The following is a 20884-nucleotide window of genomic DNA, read 5'->3' as shown; positions in this document are numbered from 1 at the left end:
ATGTATAGGGCGTTTTAGCCCAAAGAAACGACCATGTAGAGTAAGGCGTTTTTAGCCGAAAAAAAGACCATGGATAGTAAGGCATTTTTAGCAGAAAAACACGACCATGTATAGTAAGGCATTTTTAGCCGAAAAAAACAACCATGTATAGTAAGGCGTTTTTAGACAAAAAAACAACCATGTATAGTAAGGCGTTTTTAGACAAAAAAATAACCATATATAAGGTTTTTAGCCGAAAAAAAGACCATGTATATATAGTAAGGCATTTTTCATCGAAAAAAAAACTACCATGTATAGTAAGGCATTTTTAGCTGAAAAAAACAACCATGTATAGTAAGGCATTTTTAGCCGAAAAAAACAACCATGTATAGTAAGGCGTTTTTATCCGAAAAAAAGACCATGTATAGTAAGGCGTTTTTAGCTTAAAAAAAAGACCATGTATAGTAAGGCATTTTTAGCAGAAAAAAATGACCATGTAAGGCGTTTTTAGCCGAAAAAAAGACCATGTATAGTAAGGCGTTTTTAGACAAAAAAAAAACAACCATGTATAGTAAGGCGGTTTTCGCTGAAAAAAAAAAAAAATTATAGTAAGGCGTTTTTAGCCCGAAAAAAAAAGACCATGTATAGTAAGGCATTTTTTGTTGAAAAAAAACGACCATGTATAGTAAGGCATTTTTAGCAGAAAAAAACGACCATGTAAGGTGTTTTTAGACAAAAAAAAACAACCATGTATAGTAAGGCGTTTTTAGCCGAAAAAAAGACCATGTATATATAGTAAGGCATTTTTCATCATAAAAAAACTACCATGTATAGTAAGGCATTTTTAGCTGAAAAAAAACAACCATGTATAGTAAGGCATTTTTAGCCGAAAAAAACAACCATGTATAGTAAGGCGTTTTTAGACAAAAAAACAACCATGTATAGTAAGGCGTTTTTAGCCGAAAAAAAGACCATGTATATATAGTAAGGCATTTTTCATCATAAAAAAACTACCATGTATAGTAAGGCAGTTTTAGCCGGAAAAAAAAGACGACATTGTACAGTAAGGCGTTTTGAGACAAAAAAAAGACCATGTATAGGAAGGCGTTTTTAGCCCGAAAAAAAGACCAACTATAGTAAGGCGTTTTTAGCCCGAAAAAAAAAAGACCATGTATAGTAAGGCGTTTTTAGCAGAAAAAAAAACATGTATAGTAAGGCATTTTTAGCCGAAAAAAAAACATGTATAGGGCGTTTTAGCCCAAAGAAACGACCATGTAGAGTAAGGCGTTTTTAGCCGAAAAAAAGACCATGGATAGTAAGGCATTTTTAGCAGAAAAACACGACCATGTATAGTAAGGCGTTTTTAGCAGAAAAAAAAGACCATGTATAGTAAGGCGTTTTTAGCTGAAAAAAAACAACCATGTATAGTAAGGCGTTTTTAGACAAAAAAACGACCATGTATAGTAAGGCGTTTTTAGACAAAAAAACAACCATGTATAGTAAGGCGTTTTTAGCCGAAAAAAAGACCATGTATATATAGTAAGGCATTTTTCATCGAAAAAAAAAACTACCATGTATAGTAAGGCATTTTTAGCTGAAAAAAACAACCATGTATAGTAAGGCATTTTTAGCCGAAAAAAACAACCATGTATAGTAAGGCGTTTTTAGACAAAAAAACAACCATGTATAGTAAGGCGTTTTTAGACAAAAAAATAACCATATATAAGGTTTTTAGCCGAAAAAAAGACCATGTATATATAGTAAGGCATTTTTCATCGAAAAAAAAACTACCATGTATAGTAAGGCATTTTTAGCTGAAAAAAACAACCATGTATAGTAAGGCATTTTTAGCCGAAAAAAACAACCATGTATAGTAAGGCGTTTTTATCCGAAAAAAAGACCATGTATAGTAAGGCGTTTTTAGCTTAAAAAAAAGACCATGTATAGTAAGGCATTTTTAGCAGAAAAAAATGACCATGTAAGGCGTTTTTAGCCGAAAAAAAGACCATGTATAGTAAGGCGTTTTTAGACAAAAAAAAAAACAACCATGTATAGTAAGGCGGTTTTCGCTGAAAAAAAAAAAAATTTATAGTAAGGCGTTTTTAGCCCGAAAAAAAAAGACCATGTATAGTAAGGCATTTTTTGTTGAAAAAAAACGACCATGTATAGTAAGGCATTTTTAGCAGAAAAAAACGACCATGTAAGGTGTTTTTAGACAAAAAAAAACAACCATGTATAGTAAGGCGTTTTTAGCCGAAAAAAAGACCATGTATATATAGTAAGGCATTTTTCATCATAAAAAAACTACCATGTATAGTAAGGCATTTTTAGCCGAAAAAAACAACCATGTATAGTAAGGCGTTTTTAGACAAAAAAACAACCATGTATAGTAAGGCGTTTTTAGCCGAAAAAAAGACCATGTATATATAGTAAGGCATTTTTCATCATAAAAAAACTACCATGTATAGTAAGGCAGTTTTAGCCGGAAAAAAAAAACGACATTGTACAGTAAGGCGTTTTGAGACAAAAAAAAGACCATGTATAGGAAGGCGTTTTTAGCCCGAAAAAAAGACCAACTATAGTAAGGCGTTTTTAGCCCGAAAAAAAAAAGACCATGTATAGTAAGGCGTTTTTAGCAGAAAAAAAAACATGTATAGTAAGGCATTTTTAGCCGAAAAAAAAAACATGTATAGGGCGTTTTAGCCCAAAGAAACGACCATGTAGAGTAAGGCGTTTTTAGCCGAAAAAAAGACCATGGATAGTAAGGCATTTTTAGCAGAAAAACACGACCAAGTATAGTAAGGCGTTTTTAGCCCGAAAAAAGACCATGGAGAGTAAGGTATTTTTAGCCAAACGCCCCCCCAAAAAAATGACCATTTTCCCAAGTTTGACTTGCTTTGGCAGGCTGAATAAAATGACGCGGTGAGCCAGACTTGACCCCCGGGCCTCACCTTTGACACGGGTCATCTTTACAGGTCAAGCCCACCTGCGGCGTGCGGTGATGACACATGAGGAAGCCATGCGTCTGCACGGCGTGTGTAAGAGCTTGAGGAAGACGGACGTCCTGCGGGACGTGCTGGCGGCCAACCACAAGCGCTCGCTGGACAAGTACGCGGCGCTGGAGCGGGAGGACGACTTTGAGCCCACGCCCGAAGCGCCCGACATTCGCCGTAAGTCCAAAGCCAAGGCGGGCGAGCGCGCGGTCCTTTAACGCCGCAACCGTCTGCCTTTTCAGCCCAAAGTCGGCAAAAGGCCGACGTCACCCCCCCGGACTTCGGCGCCGTCCCAGTGGCGGACATCTTCCGGCGATTGGTACGGACGCAAGACGCCTTCGCCCGGCGGCTTTTTCGGGGTTTTCAACCGACGCCTGTGCTTTTTGTGTCGGAGGGCCCCTTGGCGGTGTTCGGCGGGCGCGTCCGGCGGGGGCCGGCGCGCGCCATCTGCCTGCCGAGGTCGGAGGGCGACCTGGGCCTCACGCTCAGAGGCGACTCGCCCGTCCTGGTGGCCGGCGTGGCGGCCGGGGGCTGCGCCGCGGTGAGACCATTTTCCTTTCAAAATGGCCGCCAATGATTTCAAAATAATCATCATAATCATACATTTGATTTCTAAGCGCCTTTCCAAACTCTCAAGGTCACTTTATAGTCACATGATCAATTTTTCTGTGAGTAAGCAGCGGTAGCCACACGTCAGCGTTCACTCAACCCAGAAGTCACTCAAATCGATAGAAAGCTAGCTAGCTCGTCAATTGATAGCTAACATAACTAGATAGATAGCCAGCCATCTAAATAGTGAATAGATAGCTAGCTAGATAGCAAATAGCTAGTAAATGATAATAATACATTTCATTTATTATCACCTTTCAAAACTCTCATGGTGACTTTATAGTCACAGGATCAGTTTTTTTGTGAGTAAGCAGCGGTAGCCACACGTCAGCGTTCACTCAACCCGGAAGTCACTCAAATCGATAGAAAGCTAGCTAGCTCGTCAATTGATAGCTAACATAACTAGATAGCCAGCCAGCTAAATAGTGAATAGATAGCTAATAGATAGCAAATAGCTAGTAAATGATAATAAAAATAATACATTTCATTTATTAGCAACTTTCAAAACTCTCATGGTCACTTTATAGTCACATGATCAATTTTTCTGTGAGTAAGCAGCGGTAGCCACACGTCAGCGTTCACTCAACCCGGAAGTCACTCAAATCGATAGAAAGCTAGCTAGCTCGTCAATTGATAGCTAACATAACTAGATAGCCAGCCAGCTAAATAGTGAATAGATAGCTAATAGATAGCAAATAGCTAGTAAATGATAATAATAATAATACATTTCATTTATTAGCACCTTTCAAAACTCTCATTGTCACTTTATAGTCGCAGGATCAGTTTTTCTGTGGGTGAGCAGCGGCAGCCACACGCGCTAATAGCACAAAGCAAAATAATAAACACAACAGGAAGATAAAAACATAGAGAGTTGTGCATGCCTTAGAAAACATTTCAGACTCAATTTTGGGAGGGTTTGGAACGGATTAGGGCATTTACATGGAAAACACGTCTTGACTTACAACCCATCTCGTCGCTCAGGAGGCGGGACTACGGGAAGGCGACTACATCGTGTCAGTTGACGGGCGGGACTGCAAGTGGGCCAAGCACGGCGAGGTGGTCGGCTTGCTTCAGAACCGCGGGGTCAAAGGAGCCCAGGTTGCCGTGGTGACGCTCCTCTCGCGCGATGCCCAGGTAGCTAGCGGGTAGGGTTGCCTTTGAGGGTCATCGTTAGCCGCGGCTAACGCACGCGTTTCCGCAGGGCGACAAAATGGCCGCCGCCGTGACCTTTGAGCCGACGCCTGGCTCCGCCTCTTTACTCAACTGGAACAGGAAGAAAAGGGAAGGCGCGACGACTGGCAAGGGCGCTCGAGTCGCCCTTTGGGGGCGTCGAGGCCTCCCACTGAGCGCGAACGGACGCCAACGTGAAACGGCGTTGGGTAATCAGGACCACGACTGCCATGAAAACGAAGCCTCGGTCCGAGTTTGATTTGTGGCTTGGAATTGAACTTTGGATTTTTAGACATTTTCAATTAAATGAAACCAAATGAAAAACCAGCGTTTCAACTACAGCTTACGAACTTCATTGGTTCACAGAAAGTTTGTCTTCCAAGCATTTATTTTCCCATAGGAAACCATTAAAATGAGAATAATCCGTTTCCGAGCTCCCCATAAAACATCATTTTCCACTAAATAAGCCTTAAAACTACACAAAATACATACAGTGATAACTCAGTTTACAAACTTAATTGGTTCCAAGAAAGTGTGTGTGTAAGATGAAAGGTTTGTCTTCCAAGCATTTATTTCGCATAAGAAACCATTCAAATGACAATAATCCATTCCCAGGTCCACATAAAACACAATTTTCCACTAAATAAGCCATAAAATGACTCAAAATACCGTGATAACTCAGTTTACAAAGTTAATTGGTTCCAAGAAAGTGTGTGTAAGGCAAAAATGTTGTCTTCCAAAAAAAAAATTCCCATAGGAAACCATTAAAATGCGAATAATCCGTTCCTAGGTCCCCATATAACATCATTTTCCACTAAATCTTAAATTGACACAAAATACAGTGATACCTCAGTTTACAAACTTAATTGGTTCCAAGAAAGTGTTTGTAAGACAAAATGTTCGTCTTCCAAACATTTATTTCCCATAAGAAAATATTAAAATGAGAATAATCCGTTCCCAAGTCCCCATAAAAAATCATTTTCCACTAAATAAGCCTTAAAATTACACAAAATAAAGTGACACCTCAGGTTAAGAAATTAATTGGTTCCCAGAATGTGTGTGTAAGGTGAAATGTTTGTCTTCCAAACATTTATTTCCCATAAGAAACTATCAAAATGAGAATAATCCATTCCCAGGTCCACATAAAACATAATTTTCCACTAAATAAGCCTTAACATGACATAAAATAGTCATACCTCAGTTTACAAACATAATTGGTTCCAAGAAAGTGTGTGTAAGGTGAAAAGTTTGTCTTCCAAACATTTACTTCCCATAAGAAACGATTCAAATGAGAATAATCCGTTCCCAGGTCCACATAAAACATCATTTTCTCCTAAAAAAAAGCTTTAAAACTGCACAAAATATACTTTATTTTACGTATAATAAATCCACAATTGTATTGTAATGAAGGAAATAATAATAATACATTTTATGTAAATGCGGCTGATACATTTGTTTATGACTGCTATCCCATAGTCGTGCTCAACGCTGATTGATAGGAAGAACCTGCGAGTTGAAAAAAAGCTGTTTTTCCTACGAAGGTACGTCGGTGGTGCTGCTAAGAAAGCTATAAAGCCATGCTTTACGTACAAGGACTGCAAGTTCTCCATGACTGCTTGGAGAACCAAAGAATAGCACAGCCAAACTGCCTGATTGCTGGAATGGTGCAGTTGTGAAAATCGAGGATGAAAGTAATGCGTTGGCCACACTCAGAGCATCTCGCCGATGAAATGTCCGAAGAACTTGACTGTGAAGTTGGATTAATAATTGCCTGTAATTGTTCGAACGATCAGGGCTCATTCAATGCGCAGGTCTGAAGTCCACCTTGCCTCCAGAACACAATGCAAAGAACTCAAAGAACCAACTGGAAAAGATAAGGCGGTCAAGAGAGACCTAACAGGAAGAGAAAGACCATTCTGAAGAAGCTAAGAAAGTTCTTGAAGATGTCAAAGAACCTTCTCAAAAGGAGAAGAAGGTTTGGAAACTTCAAAAGGAAGATACAAAGGTCAAGGTATCTCTTTAAAGCAAGTCAGGAAACCGCAAAAACAAGACAAGGAGATCCAAGAACCTTTTCAGAAACATCTACAGAAAGAGAGAGAAGTCAAGAAGAACTCAAGAGAACTTTCTAACAAAGAAAAGGATGTTAAGAAACCTAAAAGGGAGCGAAGATAGTCCAAGAATCAGCATAGAAAGAGATAGAAGAGAAAGTGGGACAATGTTGAGTTGAGCAAACCTTCCAAAGAACAAAGGTCTGTGGAATCCCTCAAAGAAGATGCTGAAAAACTACCCAAAGAGAAACAAGACAAGACCCGTCCGTCCTCAAGAAGTTGACAACGCTCGAAGAATGGAGAGTTTTGTCAAGAAACAAGTTCAGAAACTGGATTGAAAGGAGCAACATACCAAGACACACATCAGACAATTACAAAACAATACAGTTAAGAGTTAAAGGACAACCGACGTCTCGGGACGGACAAGTTGTGTCCATCATTTGTCAAATGGCTTCAAATGACTTCTACGGAGCGTATTTGACAAAGATTCCACCGCATATAAGCTAGCTATATTTTACCTTTTAAGACTCGCGCTGAATATTCCGGAAGTCTTGTTTTTGAGTTGGTGACGAGTCCGTACGTGACGTCACTGAAGGAACGCCCCTGACCGACAAAAAGGACACATTGTAACAGTCCTTTCATCACGTCAATGCATTTTGATTTACTTTGGTCTGAAAACGTCGTGTAGGACCAAAAAGAGGCAGAAGAGGGCGACAAAGCTCCGTGTAAGGAATTAATCAGCCTGTGGAAACGGGCTGATTAATTATTAAGCGCCTTTCAAAGCTCTCTAGAACAATTTACAGTCATAAACAAGCATAGATACAATAATAAATAAATAAAAGACAATTATAAATAGAAACAAGAAATAAAGCTACGCAGAAAATACAATTTTTAAATAGGTGGCTTTTGAAATGGGATTTGAAGGTGGGAAGAGAATCAATGATACGAATGTTGGGAGGAAGTGAGTTCCAAAGTTTGGGGGCAGAGCGGCTGAAAGCTCTGTCCCCCATCATGCTGAGACAGGCAAGGGGAGGAGGGGCACACAGAGGTGGAAATAAATTGTACTGTATATTACAGTGGTTTTATTGACCTTTGTGATGGTCGTCGATGTCGTTGCCTCTTGATGATATCCGAGTGAAGTTGCCGTGCTTTCTCGGCGATAATACCCTCACTCACACTGTCCCCTGCTAGCTGCTTTTTGTTCATCCAAATGAACAGAAGTTTTTCAACCTCTCCCATTGCCTGAGTCCGTTGCTTAGACAACACAGAAACACCCTTTAGCCACACGTAGCAATAGTCGACTTAGCATACCGCTACTGGGGCGCTAAGTCACGCAAACGCACACCTTGTTGGTGTTTTTCGATGATCTCCTTCTTCTGCTCCACCGTCATTTTCTTTTGTGTCCTCTTTGGCTGAAAACGAGCCTGTGCTGGGGTCTTTTTCACTCCCATAATAGCGAAAGTACTCCACTCGATAACAAACCACGTCTGCACTCAAAGAAAGGCGGTGACGAAAACTTGTCCGCCAGCCACCGTGGCGCTGTGTGGTTTGCTTCGTTTAACTAGTTCGTATGCCAAAATTATATTAAAGCTCGTAAGGCGAAAGGTTCGTGAGCTAAAGCGTTCGTAAGCTGAGGTATCACTGTACACAAAGGGGGGGGGGGCACTGTGGCCTGCAAAATCGGTTTCTTTTTTGGGATTCAGAAGTCTCATTCCAGAGTGGTCAAGAAGTTCAAAGCGAGCGGTCAGAACCTCGGCTCCCAATTGGACCACACGAGAATGGTCGCGTCATCATGACAGAAGAATCCATGACGTGCGCATCGTAAACATCTCTCCAATGCCAGTGGCAGATGCTTCTCTGCCCGCCATCTTGGTGGGGGCAGCTAGCCTCATCCTGTCCCAAAGATTAAAGAACCTTTCTGTTGTCTTTCTCGTTCCTAGCGAGTGATTATCCTTAAAGGACAAGCGACAGCATTTTTTTTTTTGTTTCCTATCTGACTATCAGAAAAACATTTGATAGCATCTAAAATAGCCAAAACACGCAAGCTAAAATTTTTAGTCAAAATGCAAAACACGAATAAGAAAATGACTAAAAGTGTCCCAAAAGTGCCACAAAATGAGCTTGGAACTGGTGAGATTCAGAAAGTCCCGCCCCCTTGTTCGTGACATCACGCCAGGATACTCCTTCACAAACTGCCTTGCTCCAGAATGAAAACAATGGCTTCAGATTGGGAGAAAGATGCTTTCTTGTTACTCATCCAGTTATGAATATGATTCAAATAGTTGTGAAGAGGAAAGCATAAATGTTTGATATCGATTCAAGAAGTCCTTCCGTATCAATTCGATGTAGCGCCCAGAAAATGCACAAGATGGCGCCCAAGCTCGGTTGGAAAGGGGCTGATTTGTCCGCTGGCAATTTGTGTCAACTTACACCTTGTCAGCGGTCCTATGAGGGCGGGGGGGCGGGCCCCAAGCCGATCCGTTCCAGTTCGGCGATCACCGCCATGTGTTGGAAGTCCGCCGGGCGGCGATTAAACGTCTCCACCAATCCGAAGGTCCGCCGCTCGCTGGCGCCGTAGAAGAGCTGCACCTGATTGGCCAGACATTGAGCCTGCGGGGGGGTCTGCCGTCAACAACAAAATTCAAACGTGATCGACGGCAAGATCTGATCACAAGTACATTTTGAGCCAAACGATCCGTCGGAACGTCTTACGATGCGTTCAGGGTCCAGCTCGGCCGTCATCAGGACGACGCCCTTGTCCTCCTTCAAGTCCAGGAAGTGATGGAGGACCATCAGGCCGGGGGCGTTCTCGCCGTGCGTCTTTGCCAAAAGGAAGCGGCTCAATTTTAAGAACACGGAACCCGGTCCGGTCCGGTCCGGTTGTGGCTCACCTGGATGCTGATCAGGGAGGCGAAATGGAGCCGCTGTGCCGACCACTGACCCACAAAGAACTGGTAACCGTCCTCCTGCGGCAACGCGTACAAAAACTGCCGGAAAAAAAAAACAAAAAAAAAACAGGTTTCATTTACAGGTAACATCCGACTTACGACCAAACGGTCGTAAGTCAATTCCTGAATAAGTTCCTGAATGGCAGTGAATTTATTAGCTATTCATTAGCTAGCTGGCTAACTGTTAGCTGTTTGGCGGCTGTTAGCTGGCTATCTATTCGCTATTTATTTGCTATGCATTAGCTAGCTAGCTAGCTATTAGCTGTATAGCTGACTGGCTATATATTAGCTATTTATTGGCTATCCATTAGCAGGCCAGCCGCGGTGCCATCACACGGTCGATTGCTGTGCGAGCGTGAGATGCTGGCTGGCTGGCTGGCCAAAATTGTCGTACGCGTTGCAGGCCTGCTAGCGCGTTGCGGTGCCAGGCGTAGAATTCAAATTTGTAAAATAGGGTCTGGAGGTTGTGGTCGTAAGTTGAGCCGGTCGTAAGTTGAGCCGGTCGTAAGCGCCTTTAAAAACTCTCACCCACAGAAGAACTTTTCCTGTGAACAGCGTTCACCCAATCCGGAAGTCACTGAAATAGATAAAAAGCTAGCTTGATAATAGCTAGCTAGCTAGCTCGCCAGATAGCTATACGTCTACACCGTCCGTCTGTGTGACATGTTTTGGCTGTTTGATATTTTTCTGAAGACCCACAAAAATTGTATTCTCTTTTATAATAATAATAATAATAATAATAATACATTTCTAAGCGCCCTTCAAAACTCTCAAGGTCACTTTACAGTCACAGGAAAGGTTTTTCTGTGGGTGAGTAGCGGCAGCCACACGCGCCAGCCTTCACTCAACCCGGAAGTAACTCAAATAGAAAGAAAGCTAGCTGGCTAGCTAATAAATAGCTAAGAGATAGCCAGCAAAGAGGCCAGCGAGGTAGCTAGCTAGCGAAATAGCTGTTTTGAACAGTTCCCACGTTAGCATAAGACCTCAGACTATTAAGGAACCCCCTACTTCTTCCATCCATCCATTGGATGGATGTAATAATAATAATAATGATGATGATACATTTCATTTATAAGCGCCTTTCAAAACTCTCAAGGTCACTTTACAGTCACAGGATCGGATTTTGTGCGGGTGAGCAGCGGCAGCCACAAGCGCCAGCGTTCACTCAACTCAGAAGTAACTCAAATAGATAGAAGGCTAGCTAGCTAGCTAACAGATAGCTAATAGATAGCCAGCTAGCTAACTAGCTAGATAGACATATAGCTAATAAATAGCCGCTGCATAGCTAGCTAGCTAGCCAGATAGCTAATAGATAGCAAATAGTTGGGAAATAATAAACAAGATGAATAGTTTGCTTTGGATTGAGTATGAGTACTTTAGCTAGCACTGCACAATGCGCCATTAGCGACGTGATTTCAGTTAGCAAACCGAGTTAGCAAAGGGCAGAGCCTGAAGCAAAGTCAACCTCGCGCGATGGAGAAAAGCCGCCTACCGTGGGACACGACTCGGCCCGAGCGCTCATGAGCTCGTAGACGTGACCCTGCGGAGACAAATACAAAACACAAGGGTTCAAGAGGTTGCGGAGGAAAATGGCCGAGGTCGCTCGAGAGCATCTCCACAAACAACCCCCCCCCCCCAAAAAAAAATAAATAAATAAATAAGACGTCACGAGAGGCTTACCGGGATGGCGGCGCTGATGGTGTCCTTGTTGGCGTAATATTTCATCCAAAGCTGAGTGACATCAAAAACAAAATGGGGGATTGGTCGCCATGAGTAGAGCATACGTTTTCAACAAGACCATCTTGTCAAATACAGTGATACTTTGGCTTACGAACTTAATTGCTTCCCAGACAGAGTGTGTACGGCCAAAAGTGTGCATCCCAAAAATTAATTTCCCATGGGAAACCATTAAAATGAGAATAATCCGTTCCCAGGTCCCCATAAAACATCATTTCCTACTAAATAGGCCTTAAAGGACAACCGACGTCCATTTTTTGTTTTTTAACTGACACCAGAAAAACGTTTGATAGCATCTAAAATACCCAAAACACACAGTATATTTGTATTCAAATGTAAAACACCAATAAAAAAATGTGTCCAAAATCTGCAAAAAATTGAGCTGCGAATTGGGCATTTTCAGAAAGTCCCGCCCCCAGTTCGTGACGTCACGCCAAGACGTCTTGCATTGCTGGAGAATCAAAACAATGGCTTCAGATTTGGAGAATATGCTTTCTTGTTCCACATCCAGTTATGAATATGATTGAAATAGTTCTGAAGAGGAAAGCATACATGTTTGCAATCGATTAAAGAATTTATTCCATGCCATTTTGAGGCAACATTGGGGCAACAATGGATCAGCAGAAAAGAGGCACAAAAATGGCGACCTCCAGTGGCCACCTCCGCTTCCACAGGCTGATAAATTCCTGATATGGAGCTTGGACTCCCTCTTTCTGGCGGCTTTTGGGTGCAACACGGTTCTCAGTCCAAACATGTACAGCAAAATACATTGACGTGATGGAAGGACGCTACAATGCGTCTTTTTTTACGGTCAGGGGGCGGTCCTTTCATGATGTCACGTACAGACTCGTCACCAACTCAAAAACAAGACTTCCTGAATATTCAGAGTGAGTCTTAAAACGTAAAATATAGCTATATGCGGTGGAATCTTATTAAAATACACTCAGTACAAGTCATTTGAAACCATTTTACAAATTATGGACACAAGTTGTCCGGAGACGTCGGTTGTCCTTTAAAACTACACAAAATAGACCTTATTTATGTATAATAAATGTCCTATTGGATTGTAATGAAAGAAATAAACTGACCAGTATAATAAAGTGGTTTTATTGACCTTTGTGATGGTCGCTGATGGCTTGATGAACGAACATTTCGCCTTACGACCGTGAAATTTGCGAGAATATAACCTTGGCATCCAAACTATTTTTCGGAAAACACACGGAGCGCCACAATGAGTGATGTGTCGTTTGCAAACGAGCCGGCTCTTGGAGCTGGATCTCTGAAGTGAACGAAGAGAGTCGGCTCCTAACAAGGAGCTGGAGATGGCAGCCGACTTTTTTTTGTCCTCTATTCCCCGCCTCCAGTCCTCGGTTAAAGCCGCACGTGATTGGTCAAGATCCGTGGGAGAGAAGGGAGGGGACACACGCAGACATGAGCGGGGGAAGGGGTTGCAGAAACAGAAACACACACGCATACACAAAGTGTATGTGTGTGCAGTGTAGACTGCAAGGTTAAAATATCCCATCAATCAGGCTCCACAAATAACCCTCACAAGCCATCTGTACAATTTGAAGATAACATACAAGCAAGGGATCCAGCTATTCATGAAGTTTCTAGTATGTCTGCCTGCATCTGTTGCTATGTCACAACTTCCAACATGTACAACCCAGAGCTCCTTGAGACATTTTATATTTATTTGCTATCTATATCTATTCCCGATCTACTAGCTAACTTTCTATCTATCCAGGTTGAGTGAATGCTGGCGCGTGTGGCTGCCGCTGCTCGCTTGCAGAAAAACTGATCCTGTGACTGGCAAGTGACCATGAGTTTTGAAAGGCGCTTAGAAATGAAATGGATTATTATTATTATTATTATTATTATTATTATCTACTTGCTATGTATTAGCTATCTTACAGGCTAGCTATCTGGCTGGTAATCTATGAGCTATCTAGCTGGCTATCTATTGGCTTGATGCCTATCTAGATATCTCGCTGTATTAGTAATATTATTATTATTATTATTATTATTATTAATGCAAAAGCTATCCATTCCATCAACCATCATCTTTCATTCCTTTCATCACTTTGCTGCTGTAAAATGTAAATTTCTCCACAGCGAGACTAATAAAGGCAAATCCAATCCAATCCAAGCCATCAACGACCATCAAAAAGGTCAATAAAATGACTTTATGATACAGTACAGTTTATTTCTCTGATTACAATCCCATTGCACATTTATTACACATAAAATAAGGTACATATTCTGTGTAGTTTTAAGGCTTATTTAGTCAAAAATGATGTTTGATGGGGACCTGGGAACGGATTATTCTCATTTTAATGGTTTCCTATGGGAAATTAATATTTGGAATACACACTTTTCCCTTTACACACATTTTCTGGTAACCAGTTAAGTTTGTAAACCAAGGTATCACTGCAGCAAAAAGAAATGGTGGCATCTCACCTCTGCAATCTCTTCGCCCGTATTTTCGCGGATCAGCTCCAGGTTGAGGATGGAGTCCAGCGTCTAAATAGGTAGGTTAATCATAATTATAATAATCATAATAATAATAATAATAATAATAGGTAAATAGTAGGTTGCCGGGGAAACTGCACAGCTAGAGCCTCCCGGGCGCCGAGCGATAACTCGCCGCATCTTATTTGTGAGTCGGACATGTTGGATGACGGTTGCCAGGGGCGACGGCCGCCTCTGAAGAAGACGGAGCCCCCCCCCCCCCCCCCCATGTGGTGGCGGAATTCGGTGAACCGCCCCTTGTCGTGGCGTGTTGCCGTGATTTCAAGGGGCGGAGCTACACATGGCCAGCCCCCTCGACCCATTCAGGAATTTATTTGGGAATTGAAAATATGATCTTGAGCGCCATTCCCAAATGTGTTCAGGTTTTGTTTTTCATGCTTGGGTGCCAATAAAGGACTGGTCAGACCTCTGGCAATGTTTTCCCCTTCCATAAGGTGGCAGCATTTCTCTTTTTTCCCCATGTTAGCGCTTTATGACAGGTTCCAGCTGTTGTTAATGCGCTACATCTGCAGCTATTTAGCTAGCTCGCTTTTAGGTATCTGGCTATCTAGCTAGCTATTAGCTATCTATTATTGATAGCTGACGTTGACTATGTTGTGGGTCATTTTTAACTGCATGCAAAATATCCACACAAAGAAGTCTCATAATAGGTAACATCAGCAGCTATCTAGCTAGCTGTCTATTGACTGTCTGCTGACTGTCTGCCTAGCTCATTGGCTATCAATTAGCGAATCAAATAAATCAAAAGCGCGCTGGCTAGCTGATGGATGGTTAATAGCTAGCCGGCTGGCTAGACAGATAGCTAATAGATAGCTAGCTAGCTAGCTATTTGAGTTATTGCGGGTTGAGTGAACGCTGGCGCGTGTTGCTGCCGCTGCTCACCCACAGAGAAACTAAGCCTGTGACTGGATAGTGACCTTGAGAGTTTTGAAAGGCGCTTAGAAATGAAATGTATTATTATAAATAACGCAACGAGAGGCCTTACCTTATTTGAGGCAAACGCTCTCTCGCCGCCGGTTGCCGACTTGTGGCGCTCGTCCAACTGAAACGACAAAATGGTGGCGGCGGACTTGTTTGCCGTTGCGTTTTTTGTTTTTTTTTTTCGCCCACCTGCTCGGCGACTCGGACAAAGTCGGCTTGCTTGGAGCGTCCCAGCGCTTCTTTCTTGGACTGGTGGCGTTTCTCCATTCTGGCCTTGAACTCCTGAGGCTTGCAACTGAAAACCGACATGCGGAAATCGTGCCGTCGAGTGGATGCCAGCAACGTTTTTCACAATTTCGCCATCGTGGAATTTTTTTTTTTTTTTAATGGAGAATTTGTAGTTGGACTGGTGTCCGACGTACAACGGAGCAGCGGCAGCCACAAGCGCCAACGTTCACTCAACCCGGAATAACTCAAATAGATATAAAGTTAGCTAGCTAATAGTTAACTAAGAGATAGCTAGCTATCTAGTTAGATATCAAATAGATAGCAAATAGATAGCAAATAGAGCTAGCTTTCTATCTATTTGAGTGACTTCCGGGTTGAGCGAACGCTAGCGCGTGTGGCTGCCGCTGCTCACCCCCAGAACTGATCCTGTGACTGTAAAGTGACCTTGAGAGTTTTGAAAGGCACTTAGAAATTAAATGGATTATTATTATTATTATACCGTACAATAGCTATTTGGATGGCTAGCTATCTATTCACTGTCTAGCTCGGCATCTGTTGGCTATCGATTGCCTAGCTAGCTAGCTTTCTGCCTATTAAGCGAACGCTGGCGCGTGTGGCTGCCGCTGCTCACCCACAGAAGAACTGATCCTGTGACTGTAAAGTGACCATGACCGTTTTGAAAGGTGCTAATAAATGAAATGTATTATTATTATTATTAATACCTTATTTAGAATATTTTGTCATGATCACTTCCGGTTCCGTGTCACGTGAGAAAAATTGCGAGAGAGAGAACGAGACAGATGGAACGATAAAGTCGACGTGATTAAAGTTTGTCTACTTGCGGTTTACAAGGTGCACATGGGACGTTATTAATTTACTGTATGTCTTGTCGAACTTATTGTCATGTTAATTGTGGTTTTTAAATGTATTTTTATTTTCACGGTGTTCCACAATAAACGTTTGTGACATCAGTACGACGCGTCAATGCTTTCACGTGTTGATGTGATAGCGTTTGAGTGTTTGAATGTTTTGTGGGGGAACCTGCGTCAATGTGTGACGTCACCTCCCCCGACTGACCTGCGCATTTTCTGGATCTTTTCCTGGTATTTGTGGTAATAAGGGTTCTCTTCCAACTCCGGTTCTTTTCTCACCGAAAAGGTCCGAAAGTGAGACGGGACGAGTCCAGGTATCAGCGGCCCGATCCCCGTCGCCCTGACCGCTAACATCCCTCTGTAACTGCAAGACATCTGGAGCAAGGCGGCCGCCATCTTGACATCGCTCCTGTCCTACACTAATTTCGGTCCGGCCAGGAACACGCCGTGACCGATGCTCCGAGGCAACAAACAGAAAGACAGAACACGTTTCCGTCTCAACGAATTGAAGCGCTTCACTTCGCACACTTGGGCTTACAAAGCGTTTTATTTTCCGCTTTTTTTAATTTGTCAACAACTTCCCATGTGGCTTTAATAACGCACCACTTTTGACGTTTTTGTAGTGTGGTATCGCTCCACAGGTTAGTGTCCTTTTAATTTATTGTAAGCTTTGGTTAAATTGTTCAAATGGTTATATTTTTATGTTTCAGCATTATATTATTTTATATTAAGGATATCAAAATTATATTCAGTTTATAATCGCTTTAATTTGTTTACGTGTGGCGTTTGATTGGTTGTAGGAAAGCAGCAAGTGTTTTCGGGAACCCGGAATAAGGTGTGCTCGAGTGAGTTCGGAGTTCCGAGACAAGAAGATATTGTAACGCCCCTCAGCGTGACAAATGATGCACACAGTCGCTGGTATAGCGGGTCGGTCTTTTAATAAACAAAAAAAACGTAGCACTTGTCACATTTATACAGGACTTGTTGTTCGCCACAACTCACGCTCAGTCATTCTACTCAGGCTCTCTCGCGTACTCCTAGTTGTCGGGTCCTCTCTTCTCTCCGTGATGTCACACTCCCCGACAACCCCAGCCCTCAAACATGCACGACAACACAAGCGCCGGACGCTACACTATAATAAAATGCTGCATTCAAACTAAGTCTATCTGTCCTTTTTCGAACATTCTTACCAAAATTACGAACCCCTCAATTTACATGATCATGCCTTTAAGCGCCCGTAATACGCTCGCTCCACTTCCTGTTGTCGATCTTTTGTTGACACGGACTTGATCGGGTGTGACCCAGTAGCGCCTGATGGCAAAACCAACCGACTGTTGTTTTGTCAAAATGAAACAAGTGCTTGTAGATAATCAAAACCTCTTTTTTTGCCATCCTCAGGTTGTATCGCCACGTTAGAAATATTCTGAACGTCATCAATCCAAATTTGATCTCAGTTCTCACTGCGTATGAGTCGTTGATATACTAAAGAAATAGGAACGCGAACCAATGAAAGCACCACAAGTAAAAAAAAAAAAAAAGACTAATTTGACCCGTCTTCACAGTGTCTCCAAACAAATGAAAGCACCACAAGTAAAAAAAAAAAAAAAGACTAATTTGACCCGTCTTCACAGTGTCTCCAAACAAAAAAATCAACAATTTACCAACAAACTTCCTTTATCTAATCATTATCAATTGAGTGGTAAGATAAGTAAATGCTGCAAATGTTTTTGTATCTACCCGGTCAAGGATAACATGACGCCTCGAAGTGATGTCACAAACGTTTATTGTGGAACACCGTGAAAACTAAAAGGACATTTAAAACACCAATGGACATGAGTGTCGTGTTGTCAAATAAGGCACACGTGAGTCCAGCTGTTGCGTTAACATGGGTAACTTTTATTTGATTTACAATGCAATTCGTTTTACACCGTCACTCTCTCGTCTGGTCCTTGACGCCCTCTGCTGACGCAATCACCCAGCGACACTGATCTTATTGTCAACGATTAGGCCACATTTAGTACAATATACGTATTCGACAAGACATACAATAAATAAGCAAATGAATAACGTACCGTGTACGCCCTGTAAAACGCAAGTAGACAAACTTTAATGAAGTAGACTTTATAGTTCATTTCTCTGGCGATTTCTCACGCAATTTATCTCGTTCTGTCCCTCTTTCTAGTAGTGACGTGTCGTTCGCGAACGAGCCGGTTCTTGAGCTGGATCTCAAGTAAACGAAGAGAGCCAGTTCCTAACAAGGAGCCGGAAATGGGAGCCGACTTTTTTTGTCCTCTATTCCCCGGTCTTCGGTTAAAGCCGCACGTGATTGGTCGATATCCGTGGTAGAGGAAGGGGAGGAGGGATGACAGTAACACGCAGCAGCGAGAAGGGGGTGGGGGGTTAGGGTAGATGGGTGGACAAATGTTATTACATTATACTGTTATTATTATTATTCAACTTTACACACACACACACACACACACACACACACACACACACACACACACACACACACACACACACACACACACACACACACAGGAATATAAATAAAGCCACATACATTTTTAAAATTATTGTATAGTTTTAGCATTTGTAGTTCGTTGTACATATTTTTTTTACATTATTTTTGGTAGTAAATGAATTTAAGCAACGACAAAAAAAGAAAAAATAACGAGCCATTTGGGTGCCGAAGAGGCCAGATCATTTTAGTGAGCCGAGCCAAAAGAACCGATTCTCTAAAAAGAACTGTAATCACTCGTAATCACCCGGCGGCACTGATCTTATTGTCAACGATTACACCACAATTACCACAATATGTTCGACAAGACATGCAATAACTAAGCACATTAATAACGTACCACGTGCACATTGTAAACCGCAAGCAGACAAACTTTAAGGACGTCGACTTTATCGTTCCCTTTTTCTGGCGATTTCCCACGCAATTGGTCTCGCTCCGTCTCTTTCTCGCAATTTCTCTCACGTGACACGTAACCGGAAGTGATCATGACAAAATATAAATAAAGCATTGAAGACGATTTTAAGAAAACACATACATATGAAGATTCATATAGAAACGTTAAACAAACAACAAGACCAAATAAATGATATTTTTGTTGTTATGACAGCCAAAGAGTTAGTTTTAATCTCGAGAATCGTCAACGATTTCGTCCCGATGTTTATCACGTGACCAAGGGGTTTCTGATATCGACATTTGTTTGCTTGCTTCTTCTCTTTGCGCCCCCCCCCCCCCCCCCCCCCCCAGCCCCTTCTTTGTTTTCGGGGGTCCCGTGTCGAAAATGCATATTTAATGTACGACTCTGGAGGCTTTTAGCATGAATTATAGAGCAAGACTAAGCTCCCCATTTGCCGGACAGATGTTATTTTTTACTTAAGGAGAGAAAAGGGGGGACTGTTCCATAATTCACGTGTCACGCCCGCGACGAGAAGAGAACAAATAAATAAATGAATGAATAAATGAAAAAGCAAAAAGCACAAACATTTGCTCGTCGCCTCGCGTCAGCTCAAGTAACGCAACGGCAAGTGGCGAATTTCAGCTGCATTCCGGCTCTTAAGTGCTCTCGTGCACCCTTAAAAAAGAATAAATAAAATGTATAAGGCGGCCGCGTTCGCATTTTTTATTGAGGCGGCTTTTCAAAAGTATTTCCACAAATACTAATCAGAAAAATAATACATTTCATTTCTAAGCACCTCTCAAAACTCTCAAGGTCACTTTACAATCACAGGATAAGTTTTTCCGTGGGTGAGCAGCGGCAGACACACGCGCCAGCGTTCACTCAACCCGGAAGTAATTCAAATAGAATAGAGATAGAAAGCTAGCTAGTAAGCCAATAGATAGCTAATAGCTAGCTAGCCAGCCAGCCAGATAGCGATTGTACGGTGTTGTATGGTATAATAATAATAATAATAATAATAATAATAATAATAATAATAATAATAATAATAATAATAATAATAATAATAAAAAAATAATAATGATGATAATAATAATACTAATAATAATACTAATAATACATTTCATTTATAAGCGCCTTTCAAAACTCTCAAGGATAATAATAATACGTAACTCATATAGATTGTAAGCTAGCTAGATAGCTAGCTAACTATTAGAAAACTAATAATAACAATAATAAGTAACTCAAATAGATAGAAAGCTAGCCAGCTAGCTAATAGATAGCTTATAATAATAATAATACGTAACTCATATAGATTGGATTGGATATGCCTTTATTAGTCTCACAGTGGAGAAACACAGTGGATAGATAGAAAACTAGCTAGCTAGCTAGCTAATAATAATCTCAATAAGTAACTCAAATAGATAGAAATCTAGCCAGCTAGCTAATAGATAGCTTATAATAATAATAATACGTAACTCGTATAGATAGAAAGCGAGCTAGCTAGCTAATAGATACCTAATAAGAACAACAAGTAGCTCAAATAGATCAAAATATAGCTAGCTAGCTAACAGATAGCTAATAATAATAATAATAATACGTAACTCATATAGCTAGAAAGCTAGCTAGATAGCTAATAGATAGCTAATAATAATAATAATAATAATAATAATAATAATAATAATAATAATAATAAGTAACTCAAATAGATAGAAAGCTAGCTAGCTAATAGATAGCTAAATCATCAGGGAGCCAGGACTTGAACAGAAAGTTGATTTAATTTGGAGAGCACGGGCATTGTGGTGCGGACGGAAGAGCGAGCATGGAGAGAGAGAGAGAGACGAACGGGCTGCAGGAGTATTTATGCGGCGCATAGTAATGACGCGACAGGATGTGACGTAATAAAATGCGACATCGTGTAAAGGAAGGCAG

General features: G+C 41.5%; 2 protein-coding genes and 1 long non-coding RNA gene across 8 annotated transcripts in view; 2 read left to right on the top strand and 1 right to left on the bottom strand.

The window, feature by feature from the left end:
• rhpn1 (rhophilin, Rho GTPase binding protein 1) overlaps window positions 1–6220 on the top strand; it is a 33928-nt gene extending 27708 nt beyond the window's left edge. For all 4 annotated transcript variants that reach the window (XM_089001581.1, XM_089001583.1, XM_089001584.1 and 1 more), the window contains 5 exons: window positions 2955–3149; window positions 3215–3291; window positions 3367–3513; window positions 4563–4715; window positions 4783–6220. In XM_089001581.1, coding sequence (XP_088857707.1) covers window positions 2955–3149; window positions 3215–3291; window positions 3367–3513; window positions 4563–4715; window positions 4783–5010 — 800 coding nt within the window. In that variant the 3' untranslated portion in view covers window positions 5011–6220. The remainder of the gene's footprint in view (window positions 1–2954; window positions 3150–3214; window positions 3292–3366; window positions 3514–4562; window positions 4716–4782) is intronic.
• Window positions 6221–6364: 144 nt separating this feature from the next.
• atpaf1 (ATP synthase mitochondrial F1 complex assembly factor 1) lies at window positions 6365–16462 on the bottom strand. Of its 3 annotated transcripts, none has more exons than XM_089001587.1 (9): window positions 16243–16462; window positions 15127–15232; window positions 15002–15058; window positions 13945–14007; window positions 11428–11478; window positions 11240–11287; window positions 9691–9786; window positions 9478–9619; window positions 6365–9409 (listed from the first exon to the last, which is right to left on the bottom strand). In XM_089001587.1, the coding sequence occupies exons 1-9, from the start codon at window positions 16431–16433 to the stop codon at window positions 9330–9332; spliced, it is 834 nt and encodes a 277-aa protein (XP_088857713.1). In that variant the 5' UTR covers window positions 16434–16462; the 3' UTR covers window positions 6365–9329. The 3 variants fall into 3 exon arrangements, with proteins under 3 accessions (XP_088857713.1, XP_088857712.1, XP_088857711.1); XM_089001586.1 differs by having other exon boundaries at window positions 9512–9619; XM_089001585.1 differs by having other exon boundaries at window positions 6365–9421; window positions 9512–9619; window positions 16243–16460.
• Window positions 16463–16488: 26 nt separating this feature from the next.
• LOC148895257 (uncharacterized) lies at window positions 16489–17237 on the top strand. Its single transcript, XR_016115628.1, has 3 exons — window positions 16489–16678; window positions 16838–16964; window positions 17059–17237. It is a non-coding gene; the product is annotated as an uncharacterized LOC148895257 (long non-coding RNA).
• The last annotated feature ends 3647 nt before the right edge of the window (window positions 17238–20884 follow it).

Source organism: Hippocampus bargibanti, linkage group LG07 (assembly GCF_051943395.1).
Source record: "Hippocampus bargibanti isolate YZ-2025 linkage group LG07, ASM5194339v1, whole genome shotgun sequence".
Taxonomy (NCBI): domain Eukaryota; kingdom Metazoa; phylum Chordata; class Actinopteri; order Syngnathiformes; family Syngnathidae; genus Hippocampus; species Hippocampus bargibanti.
The sequence above is the reverse complement of the archived record's forward strand: the minus strand, read 5'-3'. Positions and strand labels throughout refer to the sequence as shown.

Excerpts from the sequence above, each read along its gene's own strand:
- atpaf1 (XM_089001585.1), bottom strand. The coding sequence starts at position 16,433 with ATGGCGGCCGCCTTGCTCCAGATGTCTTGCAGTTACAGAGGGATGTTA. Across the intron at positions 15,059-15,126 it reads TTGTCCGAGTCGCCGAGCAG|TTGGACGAGCGCCACAAGTC; the intron begins GTGGGCGAAAAA and ends TTGTCGTTTCAG. Across the intron at positions 9,422-9,511 it reads AGCTGGACCCTGAACGCATC|ACCCCCCCGCAGGCTCAATG; the intron begins GTAAGACGTTCC and ends TGTTGACGGCAG.